The sequence below is a fragment of the Sciurus vulgaris genome, assembly GCF_902686455.1.
Source record: "Sciurus vulgaris genome assembly, chromosome: 17".
NCBI classification, from domain to species: Eukaryota; Metazoa; Chordata; class Mammalia; order Rodentia; family Sciuridae; genus Sciurus; species Sciurus vulgaris.
In genome coordinates this window covers 70,615,934-70,639,888 of record NC_136478.1, presented here as the reverse complement: position 1 = coordinate 70,639,888, position 23,955 = coordinate 70,615,934, and the positions used below count along the sequence as shown (strand labels likewise).

The 23,955-nt window shown below is 54.7% G+C and overlaps 1 protein-coding gene across 6 annotated transcripts; it reads left to right on the top strand.

Moving 5' to 3' along the window:
• The first annotated feature begins 428 nt into the window (after nucleotides 1-428).
• On the top strand, nucleotides 429-22,125 carry NLRP12 (NLR family pyrin domain containing 12). 6 transcript variants are annotated; one of them, XM_079118119.1, is made up of 11 exons: nucleotides 429-856; nucleotides 3,531-3,611; nucleotides 7,395-9,096; nucleotides 12,626-12,796; nucleotides 14,508-14,678; nucleotides 15,810-15,980; nucleotides 17,102-17,272; nucleotides 18,929-19,099; nucleotides 19,498-19,668; nucleotides 20,749-20,943; nucleotides 21,731-22,125. In XM_079118119.1, the coding sequence occupies exons 1-10, from the start codon at nucleotides 568-570 to the stop codon at nucleotides 20,834-20,836; spliced, it is 3,186 nt and encodes a 1,061-aa protein (XP_078974245.1). In that variant the 5' UTR covers nucleotides 429-567; the 3' UTR covers nucleotides 20,837-20,943; nucleotides 21,731-22,125. The 6 variants fall into 6 exon arrangements, with proteins under 6 accessions (XP_078974245.1, XP_078974244.1, XP_078974246.1 ...); XM_079118118.1 differs by having other exon boundaries at nucleotides 20,749-20,932; nucleotides 21,731-22,124; XM_079118120.1 differs by lacking the exon at nucleotides 18,929-19,099 and having other exon boundaries at nucleotides 20,749-20,932.
• The last annotated feature ends 1,830 nt before the right edge of the window (nucleotides 22,126-23,955 follow it).

Below are 23,955 nucleotides of genomic sequence, written 5' to 3'. Positions count from 1 at the left end.
TTGCTGAGGCTGGCTTTGAACTCACCACCCGCCTGCTCACCCTCTTCAGCTGCTGGGATTACCAGTTTGTGCCACCGCCCCCAGCCCTTTTCATTTTTTATTCTGAGTCAGGGTCTCTCTAGGTGGCCCTGACTGGCCTCAAATGTGTGGTCCTCCTGCCTCAGTCTCCGGAGTTGGGGGGATTTCAGGGATGCACGGTGCCAACTCCTGCAAAGCCTCTTCTTGAGTGTCCCAGGCACGGCTGGCCGCTGCTGTGATACCACAGTCTACCACAGAACTGACTCGGGGCGAGGAAGACAGGAGGGAGGACCAACAGAGCGGCTGCCTTGTCTGAAGGTCTTGTCACGGCCACAGACTCTGGGGGTTGCCTCACCCCTCAGCTTCCCCTTCTTCAGAGCCAACGCCCAGGGTGAGAGGGCAGCAGGGGACCCGGTGGGGAAGCACTGTGTCTGCGGCTCTTTCTCCCTGGGCTGCAGCAGCCTGTCCTCAGCTTCGCCTGCCGACAGTCCACCGTGGGCATGCTGGGGCTGCCCCTGTCCTGTGAGCAGAAGCGTCCAGAGGGCCCCCATGCGGCCAGCCACAGCCAGGGGCGGCCTGTGCCGCCTGTCCACCTACCTGGAAGAACTCGAGGCTGTGGAACTGAAGAAGTTCAAGCTGTACCTGGGGACCGCGACAGAGCTGGGGGAGGACAAGATCCCCTGGGGACGACTGGAGACCGCGGGGCCCCTGGAAATGGCCCAGCTGCTCGTGGCCCACCTGGGGACCAGGGAGGCGTGGCTACTGACTCTCCGCATCTTCGGTCAGATCCACAGGAAGGACCTGTGGGAGAGAGGACAGAGAGAGGAGCTGGGGAGAGGTAAGGAGGTGGTAGGACCGCCAGGCCAGGACCCACCGGGTCCCTCTTCCCTCAGGGGTCCCTGGGCCAGGGACCTGGAGCTCTTCCTTCACCCCTTGGTCTTTGTTCATTCCGTCTTCTGCCCCGAGCACACTCTACCTTCCATGCCTGGAAAGTTCTTATTTATCCACCAGAGCCTTGGAGACACAGGTCGAGTGTCTCTTATCTGAAATGCTTGGGATCAGAAGTGTTTGGATTTGGGATCACTTTGGATTTTGGAATACTGGCCTGTACACAGTGGTATATGTGGGATGGAACTGAAGTCTAAGCACGAATCCACTTGTGTTGCATATACACCTTATGTGCACAGCCTGGAGGGGTCAGGCAATTTCTTTGTTGTGTCTTAGTTTGGGCAGTGACTGTTCACGCACTGTCAGGTGAGGAATTGTCAACTTATGGCATCATGTTGGCCCTAAAAATCTTTGTATTTTGGGTTATTTCAGTTTGAGATTTTCAGAATAGGGATCCTGAAACTAGGCACCAGCTTCTCTGCAAATCCTTCACTCCCTGCTCCTTCAGACTCCTGCCGCTGACCCCCTGCCTGGTTCAGCAGCCCACTCTTCTGCCTCCTTAGCATTCTTAGGCATCTTTTGTTCAGTCTTCCACCTTATGAAATAATCGCGAGGGAGCCGACGTGTGTCCATGGCTCCCTGCGCCTTGTGCACTGTGATGCAGGGCACGCTTCAGATGCAGGGTGAGGCTGGGCAAGGTGGTCTGCAGCCTGCTCCCAGTAACTGGGGAGCATGAGAGAGAAAGTCCCAGGGTCAAGGACAGCCCGGGCAGCTTAGAGAGACCCTGAGCAACTTAGAGAGACCGTGTCACCAAATACAAAATAGAAAAGGCTGCACATGGAGCTCAGTGGAACAGCACCCTGGCTCCATCCCAGTACCGAGGACGCTGGGCCCTGTAACACGGGTGAACAGGCGGAGGCCCAGAGGAGAGCAGTGACCTGCCTCAGACAGGCTCATGACACCCAGCACCTGCAAAGGGCTCAGCACGCAGGCAGCAAGGGCTCAGCCGTTTCCAGCCATTGCTGCATGGGACAGAGAGGACACTGAGCTGCCTCCTCTCCCCTCCTCAGGAACAGGGAGGGCCAGGCACAGTGGAACATGGCTGTAACTCAGGAGTCTGAGGCAGGAGGATCAAAGTTTGAGGCCAGCCTTGGCCATTTGAAGAATCCCTGTCTCAAAATAAAAAATAAAAATAAAAAGGGCTGGGGATGTAGCTCCATGGTACTCAGTGCCCTGAGCTCAATCCGCACCCAGTACCACACACACACACACACACACACACACACACACACACACACACACACAGACACACAGGGGAAAAAAAGAAAGAAAGGAAAGAAAGGAAAAGGAAAAAAGAATGCAGAATGTCCTTGGTCATGCATCTGGCCCTCGCCACTCAGGTCTCATGTCCACTGTCTCCTCCCCGGTTGTGAGCACCTGCTACTCACCCCATTCATGAAGGGGAGATCTGTCACCCCACCTGGTATGAGATGGCTGGGCAGGGGACACCCCGCACTGGGTAGATGACACTGACCACATGCATTGGCCACATGCAGTGGTCCTGCTTACCACAGGGGACTCGCTCCAGACCCCAAGAAGGTGCCTGAAGCTGCAGTTAGGACTAAATCCTATATATTCCGGACTTTCCCCCGTACACACATACCCATGATAAAGCTTAATGTGTGAATCTGATGCAGTAAGAGGTCAACAAGAACCAACAGCAAATAGAATGAGCATAACGAGATTCTGTCACAAAACTCAGGAGGCACATCCAAACTGCCCGCACGGCTGCTCTCGTGCTTTGGGGCCACTGCCCGGTAAGTCAGGACGACCTGACCACCAGTACCGCAGGGCTGCAGCGGTGGCTCTGATGGCTGAGCGGGCGCCAGAGGCCTGACGGGGAGGCGGCACACACAGGGTGACCGCTGGACCAAGGGACGGTTCCTGTCCTGGGTGGAACAGGAGCGTGGCCTCAGACTTCTTCATGCCGCTATGATGCGGCAACTTAAAACTTAGCAATTACTTATTTCTGGAAAGTTCCAGTTAATATTTTCAGACCATGGTTGACTGTGGGCCACTGAAACCACAGAAAGTGACACGCAGAAGGGCGACCCCTATAGGCCCAGGGCCTGGGGGACAGGGACGCCGCCCACCAGGAGGAGTCACACGAGTCAGGTTACCTGGGGACTGAGTGGACCAGCAAGGGCAGGCTCTCTAGCCTAAGGGCAGCTGCTGCCTGGCTCTCAAGAGAGAATGCGCTTGGCTTGCTTGAATGATTTCCTGGCTGGCAGGGAGGGAAAACTGTTGGGCTGGCGACCAGGCAGGGTGCGGCTGGGCCCCACAGCAGGAGAACTGGCCCCCTGGGAGCCATCCCTGCCCCAGGGCCCAGGGTTCACACTTAACTTCTGTCACTCATTATCTGAGGTCTCAGTGGCTGTCGATTTCCTTGCACCTGCTCCACTCGGCATTGGAACACAAGCTCAGGGCCGAGGACAGGCCTGGGAGGTGAGGCGGGTCCTGGATGCTCCAGGCAGGGGGTGCTCAGGGGAGCAGAGCAGCCTGGAGATGTAACAGTAGCTACTGTGGCTTCTGCGCTTGCTGATCCCCCAAAGTTTCTCTTCCAGTTACTCCAGCGGGTGGTTGGTGCTCACTTGGAAGTCCATCAGCAGGCCTTGTGGAAGTCTGTCCCGACACTCCAAGGAAAGGTGAGGCTGGCGCCAGGTGCCCATCAGCCACGTGGTGGTGGTTAACGCCACCGCAGCCAGACTTCCTCCTGTGCTTCAGGTCAGGCAAGCTCTGTCTGTGGGCACGTGTCCCCACACTGGTCAGCTCATGGCTGGATGATGGCTACAAGGACCTCCCCCAGTGAATCCTGAGCAGGGACCAAGGGCAGGGCCACGCCTCCATCCTCAAGAGACTCCAGAGCCTGTCACTTAGGCAGGGTGGTGGTGCACGCCTATACATCCAGAGACTCTGGAGGCTGAGGCAGGAGGATCCCAAGACCAAGACCAGCCTGGCCAACTCTGAGACCATGTCTCAAAATAAAATAAAAGAATAAAAGAGTCTGTCACTTTATCCAGATGAATTCCCTCCAATGAGCTCCCTGGCCCTTAGCCATCATGCTGGTGGGGCTACTGGCCAGGACTGGGGTCCACGCACATCCCAGACCTGCCTCTGGTGTAGGGAGCAAGCTTGCTCAGGGTGGATTTGGCGAGCTGCAGTTCACCCTCTGGGGCTTGTGAAGGCCAGCATTCACCATTCATGAGCACCGTGGTCAGCACCCACTGCTGAGCAGAATCCTGTAGGTGGGGAGGAAACGGGGCTCTTGGTGCTGGGATGTGGCTCCCGGGAAAGTGTTTGGCCAAATGCAGAGGGCCCGGGTTCCATCCCAGCACCCAGAAAACAAAGCAAAAGCAAATGAGGGGTTGGAGATATAGCTCAGTTGGGAGAGTGCTTGCCTTGCATGCACAAGGCCCTGGATTCAATACCCAGCATCAGAAAAAAAAAATGAAATTAATTTTTTGGAGGGTACTGAGGATTGAACTCGTGAGCACTCAACCACTGAGCCACATCCCCAGCCCTACTTTGATTTTATTTAGAGACAGGGTCTCACTGAAGTTACTTAGTGCATTGATTTTGCTGAGGCTGGCTTTGCACTTGTGATCCTCCTGCCTCAGCCTCCCGAGCTGCTGTAATTACAGGCATGTGCCACTTTGTGCAGCAAATGAAATTGATTTTAACAGACCATTTCATTTAATTCAATACACCTCAAATATTATTTCAAAATGTGAAAGATATGAAATACTATTGATTAGGTAATTTTTTTTTTTTTTTTTTTTTTTTTTTTTTGTACTGGGGATTGTACCCAGGAGTCCTCCATCACTGAAACAGGGTCTCACTAAATTCCTTATAGCCTTACCAAGCTGCTGAGGCTGGCCTTGAACTGTGCTCCTCCTGCCTCAACCTCCTGAGTCTCTGGGATCACAGACGGGCTCCACTGTGCTAGGCACTAATTCACATTTTTTCATACTCTCTTCAACATCTGGTGTAGCTTAACACACATCTATTTCAACTTCTAAATTTTAATTCATCATACTTGGTTCATATTTAGGTTTCATAGGAATTAGAGTTGAAAAACGAGACTCACATACACAAGTTGTTCAGTGGCTTGCACCAACTCTCAAGTTTTTATCTGAATAGAGTCTTATTAACATTGCAGGGTGTGGTGCACGCCTGTGATCCCAGCTCCTGAGAAGGCTGAGGCAGGAGGATCCCAAGTCCAGGCCAGCCTGGGCAAGTAGCAAGAGCCAGTCTCAAAATAAAAAGCAGGGAGAGCTGGGATGAGGCTCGGGTGGAGCGTCCCTCGTTCCATCCCCGCAGCTAAGTCAATAAACACTGAGGTAGGATCCAGTCCTTCTTGCACTTGGCACATGGAGGTGCTCAGTGTCCCGGGGCCCCTGGCAGCCCCACGCTGACAGCCCAGGCTGAAGTGCCAGCAGGCAGAGGAGGGAGAGACTGGGCCAGGAGCTGTGTGGCCCAGCGCCTCAGCTGGAGCTCCCCTCTCTGCCCCCGCGGCTGGAGAGCCTCGGTTCCCGTCTGTGTCGCAGCGTCTGTTTCCCCTCCAGTGAGCTCAGGCCCTGGCTCCCCCTGGGGCCTGTGTGCCCCTCCCTGCGGGGCCCTGGAGCAAGAGCCTGAGCAGGATCCAGCTGTGGGCTGAGGTGCAGGGGCTGGCAGGTCACAGCCCTCAGGGGGACGGTGGCCCGCAGTGTCTGGCCCAGAGACCCGTGTCCTCCAGGCAGTGCAGAGCATGAGGGTTCCGCTGTGCTGGCTTGTGTTCAGTGGTGTGGTGGCTGGGGATGGAACCCAGGGGCCTGCAACACTAGGCCAGGGCTCCGCCACTGAGCCACCCCAGCCCCATTAATATCATGTTTAACTGACTCGTCACCATCTGTACATTCAAGGGACAGCATGTGCAATTTGGATACAGGTACACATAGTGGGATGACTGAGCAGACTAATTAGCATGGGCACACAGTGTTCATGCAGCAGTTTTTGGTGAGACACAGGAAATTCCCTGTGAAATTTGCATCATTACCAACTAGAGTCACTGTGCTGCACCATAGGTCTCAAGACCTGTTCCTTGGGCTGCCTGACACGTGGTGCACTTGGCCACATCTCCCTCCTCACCCACCAGGCTCTGGCCCCACTGCCCTCGCTCCTGCCAGGCAGATTCTACACACAAGGGAGATCTGCAGGGCCTCTCTGTGCCCCATGTTCTAACTTAGCACGTCCTCCAGGTGGTCCCTGTTGTCACAAATGACAGGATTGGGGCTGCCGATGGCTCAGCAGCATTGCATAGAACCCTACCACATTTCATTATGCGCTCATCTGACTCTGGGCACTGAGGCTGATTGCTTATCTTGGCATTGTGAATAGAGCTGAGGTCACCCCATTCACTGTCCTAGACTATTTATAGACGTCCACGCAAGCAGGCTTTCCCCCAGTGACGTACAAGTGTGATGTGTGTGTGCAGCTGCTGAATTTCCCAGGTCGGATCCCACAGACAACAAGCACAGTCTCTTGATACAAGATAGCATTTATTTTAATAATAACATATGAAAGCAAGAGCAAAAGGAAAAATGCAAAGGGGAGAGAGAGAGAGCAAGAGAGCAGAAAAGACATCACCAGATCCAGGAAACACCAACACCTGAAGCCATGTACCTGGGGAGTCCCAGGGAAGCTTTTCAGGTCCCAGCTGGAAGCCCCAGGCAGAATGTCTTTCTACGGGTGAGACTCCAAACTCCTATTCCCAGGGGGGCTCCTGAAATACAAGTCAGAACAGAAAGCTGTGTTCTAGCAACCTGCATCACCTGGTATGCCCTCGAGGACACTTCATGTCCACAAAGACTGGCCAGATTCCCGCAAGGGAGGAAGGGATGGTCTCCAGATACCTGATTGACTGAGTTCCCCTGGGAGAGTCACACCAAGTAGAAGGCAGCATTCTGTAGATGTTCCATCAAGGGTGTGGGAAGGTCTTGGCAGGCACATACAGAGGGAAGATCTTTCATGTTTTCCTTAGCCCTCGACCCCTTGAGACCCTCAGCAGAGGATTTCTGGAAGGGATCACTCTCCTCCATGCAGGCATGCACCTGCTGGTTGCCAAAGGGGGTGCAGAGAAGGGAGCTCTGCTTGTCCAGCTAGTCAGGGGTTCTCTGGGATGCAGCCTCTGTTCAGCATCCAGCCAGCTCCCTGGAGATGCTGCTGCTCCGGGGACTGGCGACTGAGTAGGTGGCACAGGGTGTGTTCTTACCTACAAGGGCACGTTAAAGCTTCCCGTGACTAGACAAGGTCTCCATAGAGAAGAACCAAGGACCTCAGACTCCAGCTAGAAAACGGTTCCAAGGTCACTGCAGGACAGGTAGGCACTAAACCCAGAGTTGATTCCTTGCTGATGAGTCTCCCACGGATCCCCCGTTGCTCCCCTCTAGATCCCCGGGAAACCTACAGGGACTATATCCGCAGGAAATTCCGGCTGATGGAGGACCGCAATGCGCGCCTCGGGGAATGCGTCAACCTCAGCCGCAGGTACACCCGGCTGCTCCTGGTGAAGGAGCACGCAGATCCCATGCAGGCCCAGCAGAAGCTTCTGGACACAGGCCGGGGACACGCGAGAGCCATGGGACACGAGCCCAGCCCCATCCAGATAGAGACCCTCTTTGAGCCAGATGAGGAGCGCCCAGAACCACCACGCACCGTGGTCTTGCAGGGGCCAGCGGGGATGGGGAAGTCCATGCTGGCCCACAAGCTCATGCTGGACTGGGCGGACGGGAGGCTCTTCCGAGACAGGTTTGATTATCTCTTCTACATTAACTGCCGGGATCTGAACCGGAGCGCTGCCGAGCAGAGCCCGCAAGACCTCCTCTCCAGCTGCTGGCCGGAGTCCAGGGTGCCCCTGCGGGAGCTCGCCTGCGCCCCCGAGCGCCTGCTGCTCATCCTCGACGGCTTCGACGAGCTCAAGCCTGCTTTCCATGATCCCCAGGGACCTTGGTGCGTCCGCTGGGAGGAAAGACGTCCCACCGAGCTGCTCCTTGGCAGCCTGATTCGGAAGAAGCTGCTGCCCGAGCTGTCCCTGCTCATCACCACGCGGCCCTCGGCCTTGGAGAAGCTGCACCGCTTGCTGGAGCACCCCAGGCACGTGGAGATCCTGGGCTTCTCCGAGGAGGAAAGGGAGGAGTACTTCTCCAAGTATTTCCGCAGTGCCGAGCAGGCCAGCCAAGTCTCGAGCTTCGTGAGGGACAACGAGCCCCTCTTCACCATGTGCTTTGTCCCCATGGTGTGCTGGGTCATTTGCACGTGCCTCAAGCAGCAGCTGGAGGGCGGGGGGCTCTTGAGACAGCCTTCCAGGACCACCACCGCCATGTACACGCTCTACCTCCTGAGTCTAATGCAACCCAGACCAGGGACCCCCACCCTCAAACGCCCTCTTAACCCCAGGGGGCTGTGCTCTCTGGCAGCAGAGGGCCTGTGGCATCAGAAAATCCTGTTTGAGGAGCAGGACCTCCGGAAACACGGCCTGGATGGGGCGGATGTCTCTGCCTTCCTCAACACCACCCTCTTCCAGAAGGACATAGGCTGTGAAAAGTCCTACAGCTTCATCCACCTGAGCTTCCAGGAGTTCTTTGCGGCCATGCACTACGTCCTGGAGGGTGGGGGGAGTGGGCCAGGTCCAGGCCAGACCCTGACTGGGCTGTTGACCGAATACGGGTTTTCAGAAAGGAGTTTCCTTGCGCTCACGGTCCGCTTCCTGTTTGGGCTACTGAATGAGGAGCTGAGAAGCTACCTGGAGAAGCATCTTTGCTGGAGGATCTCCCCGCACGTCAAGATGCACCTGCTGGAATGGATCCAAAGCAAAGCTCGGAGCCAGGGCTCCACCCTGCAGCAGGGCTCCCTGGAGCTCTTCAGCTGCCTCTATGAGATCCAGGAGAAGGAATTCATACAACAGGCCCTGAGCCACTTCCAGGTGGTGGTGGTCAGCGACATCGCCACCAAGATGGAGCACATGGTCTGCTCCTTCTGTGCCAGGAGCTGCAAGAGGGTCCTGGTCCTGCACTTGAATGGAGCTGCCCACATTGCCCACCAGGAGGGCAGCTCCAGGCGGACTTCCGGGACACAGGCACCCTCAGCGCGGTCGTAAGTACCCTCGGGCTGGCCTCCAAGTTCACACCCTCACCTAGTGGTTCTCCTAGGGCATCTGTGGCCTTCTTGTCATCATCGCCAAGACACTTGGCAATGGCCTGGACACATTGGGAGATACCTGGGCAGCAGGGTGACTTCACTGACATCTAGTGGTGAGAAGCCAGCGGTGCTGCAGAGCATCCCACAAAGCACAGGCCAGTCCCAGAAAGATGTGGCCCCAGAATAGCAGTGCCAGAGCTGACAACCTGCTCCTGAACAACAGGCACTGGGGTAGACTGGGGTCGATGGCAAGGAGAAGATTCAACAAGAAAGGCCTCCAGGCACGGGGCACGCACGTGTAATCCCAGAGACTCGGGAGAGTGAGGAAGGAGGGCACATGTTCAAGACCAGCCTGGACAATTTAGTGAGAGGCTGTCTCAAAATAATGTAGAAAGGGCTGGGAGTGAAGCAGAGGCAGAGCACTTGGCAAGCAGGTGTAAGGCCTTGGGTTCAAGACCAGTATGGCAAAAAGAGAAGAAAGAGAGAGAGAGAGGAGAGAGAGGAAGAGAGAGAGAGGAAGGAAGGAAGGAAGGAAGGAAGGGAGGGAGGGAGGGAGGGAGGGATGGAGGGAGGGAGGGAGGGAGGAAGGAAGGAAGGAAGGAAGGAAGGGAGAGAGGGAGGGAGGGAGGGAGGGAGGAAGGAAGGAAGGAAGGAAGGAAGGAAGGAAGGAAGAGAAAAGAAAAGAGAAGAGGTAAACAGGGCAATGAGCCAGCCAAAGAGTGAGAGTTCCAGAGAGGGGTAAGTGCTTGAGGAAACTCCGCCAGGATGATGGAGCAGGCGGTGGGGGTGGGGAGGTGGACACTGCAGCTGCTCACCAGGCAGGAGGTGTGAGGAGGTGCAAGTGCTGAGGGAGGAGAGACTTGGTTCTGTGTAGTCCCAGCTCCTCAAGAGCCTGGGACAGGAAGATGACACGTTGGAGGCGAGGCTCAGCAACTTAGTGAGACCCTGTCTCTACGTAAAACAAATAAAAGCTCAGTGGTTAAGTGTCCCTGGGTTCCATCCCCAGTTCAGGGTTGGGGCGCGGTCCCTGGGCTCCAGCATAGAGGGAGGGAATGAAGACAGGAGGGGAAGCAGCTTCTGGGAGGATCCAGCTCTTCCTCCGCCCCACTCAGCAAGGGAGCCAGCTCCATGTCGGAGCTGACTGAGAACTTCAGGCTGGCACTGAGCTCCGGCCCTCCCAGGCAGCCCTGCAGACATCTACTAGGGACATCAGTGGTGATAGCGGGAGGCAGCTGTAGAGAATCCAGGAAGGAGGGATTGCAGGAGGCGGGAAGGGCGGCCCGGGCTGCAGGGGAGGGTTGGACTGCCCACAGCCTCTCTGACTTGGGCTCATTTCCAGCTGTCAGACTGCCTGGCTGCTGGAGGCTCGGCCCCTCCTGGAATCCTGATTCTAACTAGATCCCTCACCGGAGAGAAAGGCCGCACACGAGTGTCACGTCTTTCTCTCTCTCGCTCTCTCTCTTTGTTTTTTTAGGGCCGAGTGTCAAGGACTTTAAATTATTGGGCAGGTGGAATGTCCATCCCCCAAATGCTTGGGACCAGAAATGTCTCAGATTTCAGGTTTTTTAACTTTAGAATATTTGCGAGTACATCAGGAGGAAGCTCAAGGACGGGATCCCAGTCTAAGCACAGAACCCGTAGGTCTCACCTGCACCTCGCTTTCCCCCCCTGTGCAGTGCTGAGGGCGGCCCAGGGCCTCAGGCGGCTCTGGCTGGCCTCCTACTCACCCCGGCTCAGCCTGCACTGCTCTCTCCCTCAGGAAGTCTCTCGGCGAGTCGGTGTTACTTTAGTAAACCTGCAGTCTTGTCTTCCACATCGCTACTGCAGCGGCACAGTTGAACATAGCGACGGGATCTGTTGCCACGTGTCTGCACGTCGCACCGCAGGACAGCACAATCTGGCCGATATCACTCCCCTGCACTTCCCCCTCCCGGCCCTCTCACCCCTGGGCCGCTCTCCTCTCCTGATCTCCCTTCCATTTCCCTGAGATCCCCACCCCACCTTTCTCTTCCTTTTCCCTCTCCAGCTTCCACATGAGGGAAAACGTGACCCTTGACCTTCTGAGTTTGACTTATTTTGCTAACATAATGTTCCCCAGTTCCATCCATTTTTCTGCAAATGCCATAGTTCCTTTCTTCTTGATGGCTGGATAAAACTCCATTTTTGTGCACGCACGTGCCAGTTCTTATCCATTCTCCCTTTGAAGGACGCCCGGGCTGGTTCCGTAGGCCGCTGTTGTGGACTGTGCTGCTGTGACACGGGTGGGCCGCCTCACTGTAGCATGATGGCTGATGTTCAGGGCCCATACTGAGGAGCGGTGCAGCTGGGTCACAGGGCGGTTCCCTGCCTGGTCCTCTGAGGAACCTCAAGCTGATTTCCTTAGTGGTTGTACTGATCACAGCCCCCCCACCTTGTGAGAGTGGTCCCCTTCCTCACACCCTCCCCAGCATTTCCTACTGTCTGTATCTTGATGGCTGCCACTCTGCCTGGTGCCCACACTCTTTAATAGCGCACCTGCCTGAGGCTGGTCGCTAGACGTCAGCTGTGGAAGTTTCCAGTGTGGCTTCATCCTGGCCCTGCAGAAGTTTTGTATTCTGGAGTCTTTTGGATTTTCCCACTGGGGATGCGGAGCGCATGTGTGGGGGACAGTAGGAGTGGTGACTAGTAGCCTGGTCTCTGGGGGGAGCAGTGGAGCACTCTTGTAATCAATCCCAGTGACTCAGGAGGCTGAACAGGAGAATCGCAAGTTGAAGACCAGCCTCCACAACTTAGCACTATCCTGTCTCAAAATGAAAAAGTACAAAGGGCTGGGCGCTCAGTGATGGAACGCTCCTGGGTTTCACCTGCAGTGTCTCTGCCCACCCACTCCTCCCAATAGCCTGCGCTGTGAATGCAGACTCCCATTGGGTGGAATTGCAGCTCTGCTGCTCACTAGCTGTGTGACCTTGGGCAAGACGTGTCTCCCTGTAGAATCACTTTTTCTGCTTGGAAAATGAGAATTTTAATTTCTATCCATTAGATAGGGTGATTGTTGTGTTATTCATTTTTTGCTTCTGCAATGAAATCAATCAGAGGGGGTCTGTAGATGGAATCTGTTCTCTATCGCTGATCCAAGGATTCGAGTCTGACTTGCCTCTCACTAGCTTGGGGACCTGGGCAGATAACCCAGTTCATTCAGAAGCTCAATTAAAATAGAAATGGCCAGGTGCAGGCAGTTGACACACTCCTATAATCCTAGCAACTTGGGAGGATGATTGGGGATCTCAAGTCCAAGGCCAGCCTCAGCAACCTAGCAGGACATGGTGCCAACAACTAAGAAGGGGGGGATGTGGCTCAGTGGCAAAGTGTCTCTGGATTCAGTCTCAGTACCAAAAAATAAATAAGAGAAAATACTTAAGAAATTATGAAGTGACATACAAATTCCAAACGTTCAAATCGTCAGGTGACTAGTAAGGCAAGACACTGACCCGTCTCCCTCACGCAGAGCTGAGAGGAGCCTGCTGCCGGATGCCTACAGTGAACACCTGGCTGTGGCGCTGAGCACCTGCCCTGACCTGACGGAGCTGGCTTTGTACCGGAATGCCCTGGGCAGCCGCGGGGTGCAGCTACTCTGCCAAGGACTCAGACACCCCCGCTGCCGGCTGCAGAACCTCAGGTGAGTGCCAGCTGGCCTGTGACCTTCTGGCCTCCTGACCACCCCTCTCCCCAGAGTCCCGGTAGCCCGGTGTATCAGTGCGCATGCGCTGCTCTAACAAAGAGCCTGGGGCTGGGAGGCCTCAACAACAGTTCTGGGGGCTGATGTCCAAGATCAAGGTTTCTCCCGAGCACTGTCTCCTTGGCGTGCAGGTGGCTGTCTGCTCCATGTCATCCCTCTCCACGTGGCTCAAGTTTGTGTCTGAATCTCCAGTTTCATTTCTGCAATGCTGAGAGTTGAATCCGGGCTTTGCACATGCTAGGCAAGCCCTCTACCACTGAGCTACAGTCCCGGCCCTTTCTAGTTCTTATATTGAGACAGGGTCTCACGGAATTGCCCAGCCTGGCCTTGAACGTGGAATCCTGGTGTTTCAGCCTCCAGAGTCACTGGAGTTACAGGAGGCGTAGCCATGCCTGGCATCGCATCCTCCAAAGGGAACAGCTGGCATCGTGGCCCAGACCTGTAATCCCAGCGACTCAGGAGGCTGCGGCAGGGGCCACAAATGCAAGGCCAACCTGGCAACTTACTGAGATCCTGATTTAATAAAGAATAAAAAGGCAGGGGTCGTGGCTCAGTGGTGGAGCACTTGCCTAGCATGTGCGGGACCCTGGGTTCGAGTCTCAGCCCACGTATAAACAAATAATAAAGGTCATCAACAACTGAAAAACTTAAAAAGAGAAAAAAAAAGAATAAAAAGGGCTGGGGCAGTAGCTCATGAGAGAGTGCTATCCCAGCATTACTGGAAGCCCTGGGCTCAGTCCCCACCAACGACAGTAAGAAAAAGGAGTCTTAAGGCTGGGCTGCGGCTCAGTGGGGCAGCACTTGTCTCTCATGTGTGGGGCCCTGGGTTTGGTCCTCAGCCCCACATACATAAGTGAAATGGAGGTATTGTATCTATCTATAATTAGAAATTTTTAAAAAGCGGTCTTAAATTTCTCTTTTGAGGACAGTCTCTGAACACATTTCATTGATCACAAAGCACTGGACTAGCAAGAGGAGGCCCTGGTTTGATCTCCAGGGCTGCACAAAAAATAAACACTAAACTAAAATCTATGTGATTGCAGAATGACAAAATCCAGCTACTCTACATATTACCTTAGAAAGCTATCATCTTTATGGTGAGATCATTTAAAATCTACTCTTAGCATTTTTCAGGAATATCATTTGTTACATTATTAAAAATCAAATTCACATACCAGAAAATTCAGTCCGTGTGTCAATCTGGAAGCATTTTAGCATATTCACAGTTATGCAAACATCATCACGACGTCCATGACACTTTCCAGCCTCCAAAATGAAACCCCATACCCATAAGGGTCTCTCCACCACCACACCCCACCAGTCCCTAACAGCCAGAGTGTCCTTTTATTTATTGGCCCTGGGGATTGAACCCGGGGTGCTCAACGACTGAGCCACATCCCCAGCCCTTTTACTTTTTGGAGACAGGGTCTCACTATATCGCTGACACTGTCCTGGAACTTGCAATCCCCCTGCCTCAGCCTCCGGCCTCACTGGAGTACGGTGTGCACCACCACACCCCACCTGTTTTAGTTTTATTGTGCATTGCTGGGGCCCAGGGTTTCATGCATGCTGGCAGCTGCTCTACCTGCGGAGAATCCCCAGAACTGCTGCCCAGGAGCTGAGCTGGCTCTCCTCCTTCCTTCCGCCCCAGGCTGAAGAGGTGCTGCTTCTCCAGCTCTGCCTGCCAGCACCTGGCCACAGCCCTCACTGCCAACAAGAATTTAATCAGGATGGATCTGAGCAGCAATAGCCTGGGGCTCCCCGGCATGACCTTGCTCTGCGAGGGGCTGCGGCACCCCCAGTGCAGGCTGCGGATGATTCGGTGAGTCCTCCTGCCTGGGAATACGTGTTTGTTTCATCTTTTAAAATGAAAATACTCATCTGCATTGACAGTGTACATATACTGGGGTCCAGTGTGATATTTATGTATGTACTTGTGGGGTCACTGATCAAAGTAGCCTCCCTCTCCACCCTGCCCTGGGACTATGCTCTCAAACCATGAGTCCTCCAGGCAAGCTCTCCACCTCCTTGGCTGGAACAACACCAAATGCTGGAGACCCCAGGTCTGTTCTATATACTCAGGGCTTGACCTCAAGTCGGTGAGCTCACACCACTGCCCTGACACCTAGGGACTCCTGAGGGCCACAGTCTGTCCTCTGTCCCCACCCACTTCTGCCTGAAGGACTCCCTGGGCGACCTGCCCACACAGAACCCACATGCTCCTACTGTCCTGAGAGTGGAAACCCCGGAATACCTGATCGAAGAGACTTGGTTGTGGGGTTCCTACTTCGCTCAATGCCACCTGCACCCCACTGCTCCCGAGAATGCTGCTTGTCCCTTGAGAACCAGCCTGACTCTCTGGGGCTCCTCTTGGGCAGCTTGCCCTACGTGCCAAGTGAGGCTGGGACCCTGCCATGGGGTGCTTTAACAGAGCTCACGGTTGGGCCGAGGCCCAGTTCTGCTTCCTCCACACTCGGCTCTTCTGACCCTTGCAGCCTACGGAGGCAGGCCCGATACCATGCGGAGGATCACGCAGCACAGGAAACACACACTGCAGGGCCAGGGCAGGAGGGTGGTGAGCTGTATGCACAGGCAGGGCTGGGCTAGGATCCCCTCTGCAGGACGGTGAAGGCCCTGTGGTGGTGCACAAGAGGGGGCTGAGGATGTGGCTATTAGAGCATTTACCTGGCTTGCAAGAGGCCCCCAGCACCACAAAATAAAAATAAATAAAAATTTAAGGATAAAATACACAAGAGAATGTGCACAGATTACATGAACACCAAGTCATTTTATCTCAGTGACTGAGCCTGTGGGTATGGTGTCCCTGAGGGTTGCCAGAACAAGTCCCCAAGGATGCTGCATGACCACGGTATAGGTCTGTGCAGTGATTGACAGGCTGGGATGCACAAGGAGGAGGCACAGAAGGCGGCCTCCTCACCCCTCTTCCCTCCAGGTTGAGGAAGTGTCTGCTGGACACGGGGGCTTGTGGGGAGATGGCCTCTGTGCTGAGTGCCAGCCCACACCTGGAGGAGCTGGACCTGACAGGAAACCCCCTGGAGGACTCGGGCCTGCGGCTGCTGTGTCAAGGCCTAAGGCACCCAGGCTGCAGGCTGCGCACCTTGTGGTGAGTGCTGGGGTCAGTCCAAGGCCAAGCCCTGCCCCCAGTGGTGTGGAGGGTCTACCCACCCGGGCACCACTCCCAGCAGGACTCCTCACTCAGCCAGAGGGGGAGACAGCTCGGGTCCTTGGAGGCAGGACTGTGTGAACAACAGGTGGTCCACACTCTGTCAGTTTTAGGTAAAAAAGGAGATGAATCAACTTGGTCCCGTGAAAAAATTAAAGTGCCACTTTTTAGGGCGGTTTACTGAGTATTGAACCCAGGGATCCCTAACTACTGGACAACACCCCCAACCCCTTTTATTGTCTCACTAAGAGACTTAGGGCCTCCCTAAGTGACTGAGGCTTGTCTTGAAAGTGCAATCCTCCTGCCTCAGCCTCCCAAATTTCTGGGAATACAGGCATGCACCAGTGCACCTGGCTAAAGTGCCTTTTTTTTAAGTTGTAGGTGGATACAATGCATTTATTTTATTCATTTATTTTTATGTGGTGCTGAGGATAAAACCCAGCGCCCTACACAAACTAGGCAAGTTCTCTACCACTGAGCTATAGCCCAGCCCAAAGTGCCACTTTTGAAATCATAAATTCAGGGGAGGGACACAGCATGGGCAACATACTTATAACCTGTCTCCTGAAAAGAGAGAGAAAAGGAAGACGAGGCCTGGGGACGTGGCTCAGGGGTGCGGTGCTTGCCTGGTATGTACATGGCCCTGGGTTCAACGTTCAGTACTGTAACAGGAAAGTGTCCTGTCCCCACACTGCGATCTCATCCATGCTTACAGATGAATGACTTCCGCCACAACATGCACCCTGAGGGCTCAATGTAAGTGAAATTCACCAGACAGGAAAGGACAAAGGCTGCAGGGTTGCCCACGTGTGAGATGCTCAGAACAGTCAGCTCCATGCCTGGACCAGTGAGGCAGGCCTGTCACCCCAGCTACTCCAGAGGCCGAGGCAGGAGCATGCAAGTTTGAGGCCAGCCTCAGCAACTTCAAAACAGAACACGGCTGGGGGTGTAGCTCAGTGGTAAACCTCCAGGGTTCAATCCCCAACACACACACACACATAAAAAGTACCTTTCAGATGGAGTGAGGGTGAAATTCAGATTTGTTGTTGGGTCTTGTGCAGGTTGAAAATCTGCCACCTCACAGCTGCTGCCTGTGAAGACCTGGCCTCCACCCTCAGTGTGAACCAGGGTCTGACAGAGCTGGACCTGGGGCTGAACGACCTGGGGGACCCCGGGGTGCTGCTGCTGTGTGAAGGCCTCAAGCACCCCAAGTGCAATCTCCAGACCCTAAGGTGAGGGCCACTGTGCTTACCGTTAGGTGCACATCCAACACACTTGCACACTTCTCTGAGCCCCTGGAGGCCAAGTTGCCTCCCCTCCCCACTGAATCTGACTACTTCAGCCTCCTTCAAAGATTCTCTGCCACAGGGCCTTTGCACAAGCAGTTCTTGCTTCCTGGAATGCCTGTCAGCTGTGCTGTCAACTGTGCTGTCCTCTGCTTCCTGCTGAGAAGGCTGGCTCATCTTTTAGGATTCAGGACAAGTTGTCTCTTTCCTGTGGAGGCTCTCTGCCACCCCTAGACAAGTTCTGGATTCCAAGTTCCATGACACTTTAGAACCTTACTCTTCCTCTCAGGATCACTTCACAAAATTTGTAATTCCTGCGTGTTCTGTGTGGCATCCCAAAGTGCAGGAGCAGTGTCCCCTCTGACTCCAGTGGCTAGGGAGAGACGTGGCTCAGGAGATTAAAATGTGCTTTTATAGCGTTTTCCTCCTACAGTTGTCATGAGGAGCAAGCGAAGTGACACTTTTGTAACCTGGTGCTGTGGGTTGAATTGACCTCCCCCCACATTCCTGTGTTGAAGTCCAAACCCAGGAACCTCAGAATATGGAGATTGTGTTTTCTGGAGCTGGGAATGGAACGCAGTGCCTCACCATAAAGTCCTGTCATGAGCTCTACAGCCCCAGCCCCAGAATGTGGCCTTATTTGGAAACAGGGTCTATATTTTGAATAGAGCCTGGAGCTGCCCTAACGAAAGTGTCAGACTGGGCGGTTTGGGTGAGAAATTCACCCTTTCAGGCTCAGGAGGCTGGGATCTGGGCTCAGGGTTTGGAAGATTTGGTTTCTCCTGAGGCCTTTCCTGGTGGCTTCCAGGTGGCCACCTCCCTGTGCCACCATTTGGTCATCCCTGTGCCTGTGTCCTGAGGTCCTAAAAGGAACTTGGCCATGTTGGATCAGGCCCATCCCAGTGACCTTTTTCAAAGCTCAATTACCTCTTTCAAGACGTCCCCAAAACCAGGGGCTGCTGGGAGTGGTGCACACCTGTAATCCCAGCAACCTGGGAGGCTGAGGCAGGAGGATCTCAAGTTCAAAGCCAGTCTGGGCAATTGAGCAAGCCCCTGTGTCAGTAAAAAACAAAAAGGAAAAGGAAAGAAAAAAAGAAAAAGAAAAAAATGTAAAGGGCTAGAAACGTATGTCAGTGGTAGAGTTCCCCTGGGCTGGACCCCTAGTCCTGGAAAAATACCTGTAAAAAGTTTATTCAGAGCCATCCTGGTTGGCACAGGTCTGTGATCCCAGCCACTAGGGAGGCTGAGGGAAGAGGATTGCAATTTCAAGGCCAGCCTTAGCAACTCAGTAAGACCCTGTCTCAAAATGAAAAATAGAGTCATTCACGGGAGCGCACGCCTGTAATACCAGCGGATGGGGAGGCTGAGGTAGGAGGTCGCGAGTCAAAGTCAGCCTCTGCAATTTAGCGAGGTACTGGGCAACTCAGCGAGTCGCCGCAAGTGCTCCGTTTCTGTTAATGGTCCCCAGCCTGCACACTCTGAGCTGCTTCGTCCTTCACTCTTCCTTCAGTCCCTTCCTCTTCTGGATGTCTCCACCCGCGCCAGCCCAGGGCTGGGCGCAGACCGGCTGTCGGGCAGCAACCGTGTCCCGCGTCCCCCCAGGTTGGGCATCTGCCGGCTGGGCTCCGCCGCCTGCGCGGGCCTCTCCGAGGTGCTGCGGCTCGGCGGCCGCCTCCGCGAGCTGGATCTGAGCTTCAACGACCTGGGAGACGCGGGCCTGCGGCTGCTGGCCCAGGGTCTGCAGCAGCCCACCTGCAGGCTGCAGAAGCTGTGGTGAGTGTCTGCCGGGCAGCGTGGCCCCTGAGGCGGGGCATCGCCCTGCCTTTCCCATGGAAGGGTCACCCCTCCCTCACCTGCAAGATCCTCGAGTACAGGGGCGGCATCCTCAGCCAGGCGTCGCCAGGTTCACACTGGTGGAGGGCGAGGCGCGGCTTCATCGCCCTCCAAGCCTTGCTTCCCAATGTTTCCTTGGAAAAATCTCTAGTTCCCTTGGGCAGCTCCATGGCTTTTTAGTAACGTCTAGGCAAAGAAAACGCAGGCTCCTCACGTGGCTCAGTGGGGGAGCACCTTCCTGGCATGCAGGACCTGCCCTCCGTGCCCAGCACTGCCAAAAAATGAGGACGTCCCCAAAGAAGTGCCGGGGGCGGCCTTAACCGCTGCTTCTTCCCCAGGCTGGACAGCTGCGGCCTCACCGCACAAGCCTGTGAGGACCTCTCCTCCACCCTGGGGCACAACCAGACCTTGACCGAGCTCTACCTGACCAACAACGCGCTGGGGGACGCGGGCGTGCGGCTGCTCTGCCAGGGGCTCAGACGCCCGCGCTGCAGACTCCGAGTGCTCTGGTGAGGGGTGTCTCTGGGCTCTCTGGAGGGCAGGACACGGGGCTTCCAGCTGGGAGCCCGGGGTTAGCACTCACACTTGCAAAATGAATCTAGAAACCTGGAAGTACTTGAGAGCATGCAATCCCAGCGACGGGGCACCTGCGCCACCTGCAGGCTGAGCCTCGCTCCACTTCCCGAGTACCGGGGCCACCGAGGCTCAGGGGAACTCCCTGCTCTGCTTGGGTTCAAGGGCCTTCACTTCAACTAGGTGACTATTTCCAAGTTACACGAACAGTGGGCACCTTCAATGCGTGATCCAGGTCTCAGGAGGCCCGGGCAGGGTTGAAAGCCCAGGCCAGAGCAGGCCTGCTGGAGTGGGGGAGTGAGGCAGGGGATCCCCAGTCCAAAGCCAGCCTGAGCAACTTAATGAGGCCTTAAGCAACTTTGGGGGACCCTGTCTCAAGATGAAGAGTGTACATGTGGGCATGCGCCTCAGTGTTAAGCAGCCCTGGGTTCAATCCCTTAGCAATAAAGAAAGTTCAACACAGCCTCAGCACTGAGATCTTGTCTCAATAAAAACATAAAGGACTAGGTGATGTGGCTCCAAGGTGGGAGAAGGGGGACTCCTGGTTTGCAGTCAATCCCCAAGACTGCAAAAAAGGAGAAAAAAATCAGAGTGGAGAAGGGCCTGGGGTGTGGCTCAGTACCTAGAGCGCTCACACAGCCCCCAGAGACTGAGGGAGGACTGCAAGGTGGAGGCCAGCCTCAGCTGCAGAGAGCACATCTCCAAACAAAGGGCTGGCCATGTAGCTGAGTGGGTTCAATGCCCCACCTGACCCCCCACTGGGACTAGCAGAGAGCACAGAATAAGCCTGTTCTCTAGGAGTGAGGGTCAGTGGAAGGTGCTGGAATTCCTCACCACATAAGGTGCACTCAGTGGACTGGACGAGCAGCAGGTGGAGGGGGCTCGCTGCACTGCTGGAGGCCTGGATTCCCCCCAGGCACCTAGAAGAGCCCCTCCCCCAGGCACACCAGCTGAGACCTGCCAGTGTGTCCCTGTCACAGCAGGGATGGCAAGAGTGTGCCCACTCTCTTCCTCAGGTTGTTCGGGGTGGACCTGAGCGAGACCACCCACAGGCGGTTAGCAGCACTGCGCAGGTCAAAGCCCTCCTTGGACCTGGGCTGCTGAGGCTGCTGTCTGCGCTCAGGAAGACGCAGCCATGTTCACTCTCCACCCCCCCAGGACCACTGTCCCTCAAGGACTGCAGACCAAAAGCCCTCTCAGGTTTGGACCCTGTGACTGGCCTGTGATGGAACGTTCACGTCCTTAAACACAGGGATGTGAGGCACCGATGAGGAGCCCCATTCGAGACCAGCTCCAACTACCTGCCCAAACCCTGTCTTAGCAAAAGCTCAGGACTGGGCTGTGGCTCAGGGGTACAAGCCTTCTGGCTTCAGGCCCCAGCAGCAACCCCTAACAGGGACGTAAAATCCCTCAATGATCAGAAAGATATTTTGGCCTCTGAGGAATGCTTGGCCAACTCAGGAGACCCGGTCACCGCTGTGGTGGATGGGAAATTCCCACCCACAACTCACTCCAAAAGATCCACTGTGCCAGCTGTTACATAGCATTTCCTTTGTATTAGGTATCATAAGTAATGTAGAGATGGTTTAAAGTACACTGGAGGCCCAGGGTGGTGGCCATACTCTAAACCTCGAGGAGGCTGAGGCAAGAGGATGAAAAGTTCAAGGCTAGCCCAGGCAGTATGGGCTATATCCGGAAATCAAAAATGAGATGGGGATGTAGCTCAGTGGCAGAGTGCCCCTGGGTTCAAACCCAGTAACCAAAAAAAAAAAAAAAAAAATGTAGGGCGACTTTCCTTCTGAGGCCAAGGAAGAGGGACGAGCTTAGGTCATTCCTGGGAAAGGAAGGTGGTCTGTGAGTTTGGGCTTACAGAGTGACAATTTTTTTCAGTGCCAGGGGACTCCACGTAAGGGAAGGTGAAATGGAAAAGAACGAAAGCAACCCACTTGGTTCTGACCTGACTCCATTGTGTGCTTGCTTACAATGTTTTCTTTTCAGCCTCCTGAAGCTGCATCTATGTTGACAGTACAGCGGGACCTTCCCAAGTCCCTGACTCTGGCCCTGATCTATAACAAAAAGACTGAGACGTATAATCGAAACGATTCTCTTGCTTAATCAGAATATCTGTCTCAACAGGGTCTTTCTGACCTAGATGTGCCTCAATTATTCTAGTGGGTTTTGTGGATTTTGCCTTTATAAACTCTGTTCTTCCAAAATTCAGGTGTTGGGAGATCTTTGCCACATCAACCTGCTCCCAGCCTCTTGCCTGGCTTGCTCATTAAAGGACCTTTGTTCCCTTTCAATTTGTCTCAGAATCTTGGACTCATTCACTGACTTGAACGCTGTGGTTTTCTTTGCTTTCTCCCCTTCTGTTTTACTGGTGCATTATATCATGGGTGATCGTGGATCCCTGGCACCATATTCCTACAGCGCACAATGCAGCCATACAGTTTAGTCAGGATCATTCCCATATTTCCCCTTTTGCTCTCCTCCACTCTCCTTGTCTTTATTTTTCCTAAAATGTATTTCTTGTTTGGTACTGGGGATTGAACCTCGGGTATTTTTCCCTGAGTTATGTCCCCACCCTTTTAATGTTTTATTTGGGAAAAGGGATTCTGGAGCTTCTGCCGAGCTTCAGGAGGCTGGGATGAGGGCACCACCACATCAGCTCAGCAACCCCATGCTAAATTTCTACCTCTTCCTCTTCTGGGTTTCCTACTAGGCCTCCAGGTCAAGGGTCAACTCTGGGGATTTTATGAGGAAATGTTCCCCATTCTCCCCCTTTTTGTTTTGGCACTGGGGATTGTTACCAGGAATTCTTAAACACTGAGCAACATCCCCAGCCTGTTTTTATATTTTATTTTGAGACAGGGTTTTCCTGAGTGATTGAGGGCCCTACCAAGCTGCTGAGGCTGGCCTTGAACTTGTGCTCCTCCTGCCTCAGCCTCCTGAGTCTCTGGGATCACAGACAGGCTCCACTGTGCCAGGCACTAATTCACATTTTTTCATACTCTCTTCAACATCTGGTGTAGCTTACACTTAACACACATCTCATTTCAACTTCTAAATTTTAATTCATCATACTTGGTTCATATTTAGGTTTCATAGGAATTAGAGTTGAAAAACGAGACTCACATACACAAGTTGTTCAGTGGCTTGCACCAGCTCTCAAGTTTTTATCTGCATAGAGTCTCATTAAAATTGCAGGGTGTGGTGCACGCCTGTGATCCCAGATCCTGAGAAGGCTGAGGCAGGAGGATCCCAAGTCCAGGCCAGCCTGGGCAAGTAGCAAGAGCCAGTCTCAAAATAAAAAGCAGGGAGAGCTGGGATGAGGCTCGGGTGGAGCGTCCCTCGTTCCATCCCCGCAGCTAAGTCAATAAACACTGAGGTAGGATCCAGTCCTTCTTGCACTTGGCACATGGAGGTGCTCAGTGTCCCGGGGCCCCTGGCAGCCCCACGCTGACAGCCCAGGCTGAAGTGCCAGCAGGCAGAGGAGGGAGAGACTGGGCCAGGAGCTGTGTGGCCCAGCACCTCAGCTGGAGCTCCCCTCTCTGCCCCCGCGGCTGGAGAGCCTCGGTTCCCGTCTGTGTCCCCAGAGTCTGTTTCCCCTCCAGTGAGCTCAGGCCCTGGCTCCCCCTGGGGCCTGTGTGCCCCTCCCTGCGGGGCCCTGGAGCAAGAGCCTGAGCAGGATCCAGCTGTGGGCTGAGGTGCAGGGGCTGGCAGGTCACAGCCCTCAGGGGGACGGCGGCCCGCAGTGTCTGGCCCAGAAACCCGTGTCCTCCAGGCAGTGCAGAGCATGAGGGTTCCGCTGTGCTGGCTTGTGTTCAGTGGTGTGGTGGCTGGGGATGGAACCCAGGGGCCTGCAACACTAGGCCAGGGCTCCGCCACTGAGCCACCCCAGCCCCATTAATATCATGTTTAACTGACTCGTCACCATCTGTACATTCAAGGGACAGCATGTGCGATTTGGATACAGGTACACATAGTGGGACGACTGAGCAGACTAATTAGCATGGGCACACAGTGTTCCCACAGCAGTTTTTGGTGAGACACAGGAAATTCCCTGTGAAATTTGCATCATTACCAACTAGAGTCACTGTGCTGCACCATAGGTCTCAAGACCTGTTCCTCGGGCTGCCTGACACGTGGTGCACTTGGCCACATCTCCCTCCTCACCCACCAGGCTCTGGCCCCGCTGCCCTCGCTCCTGCCAGGCAGATTCC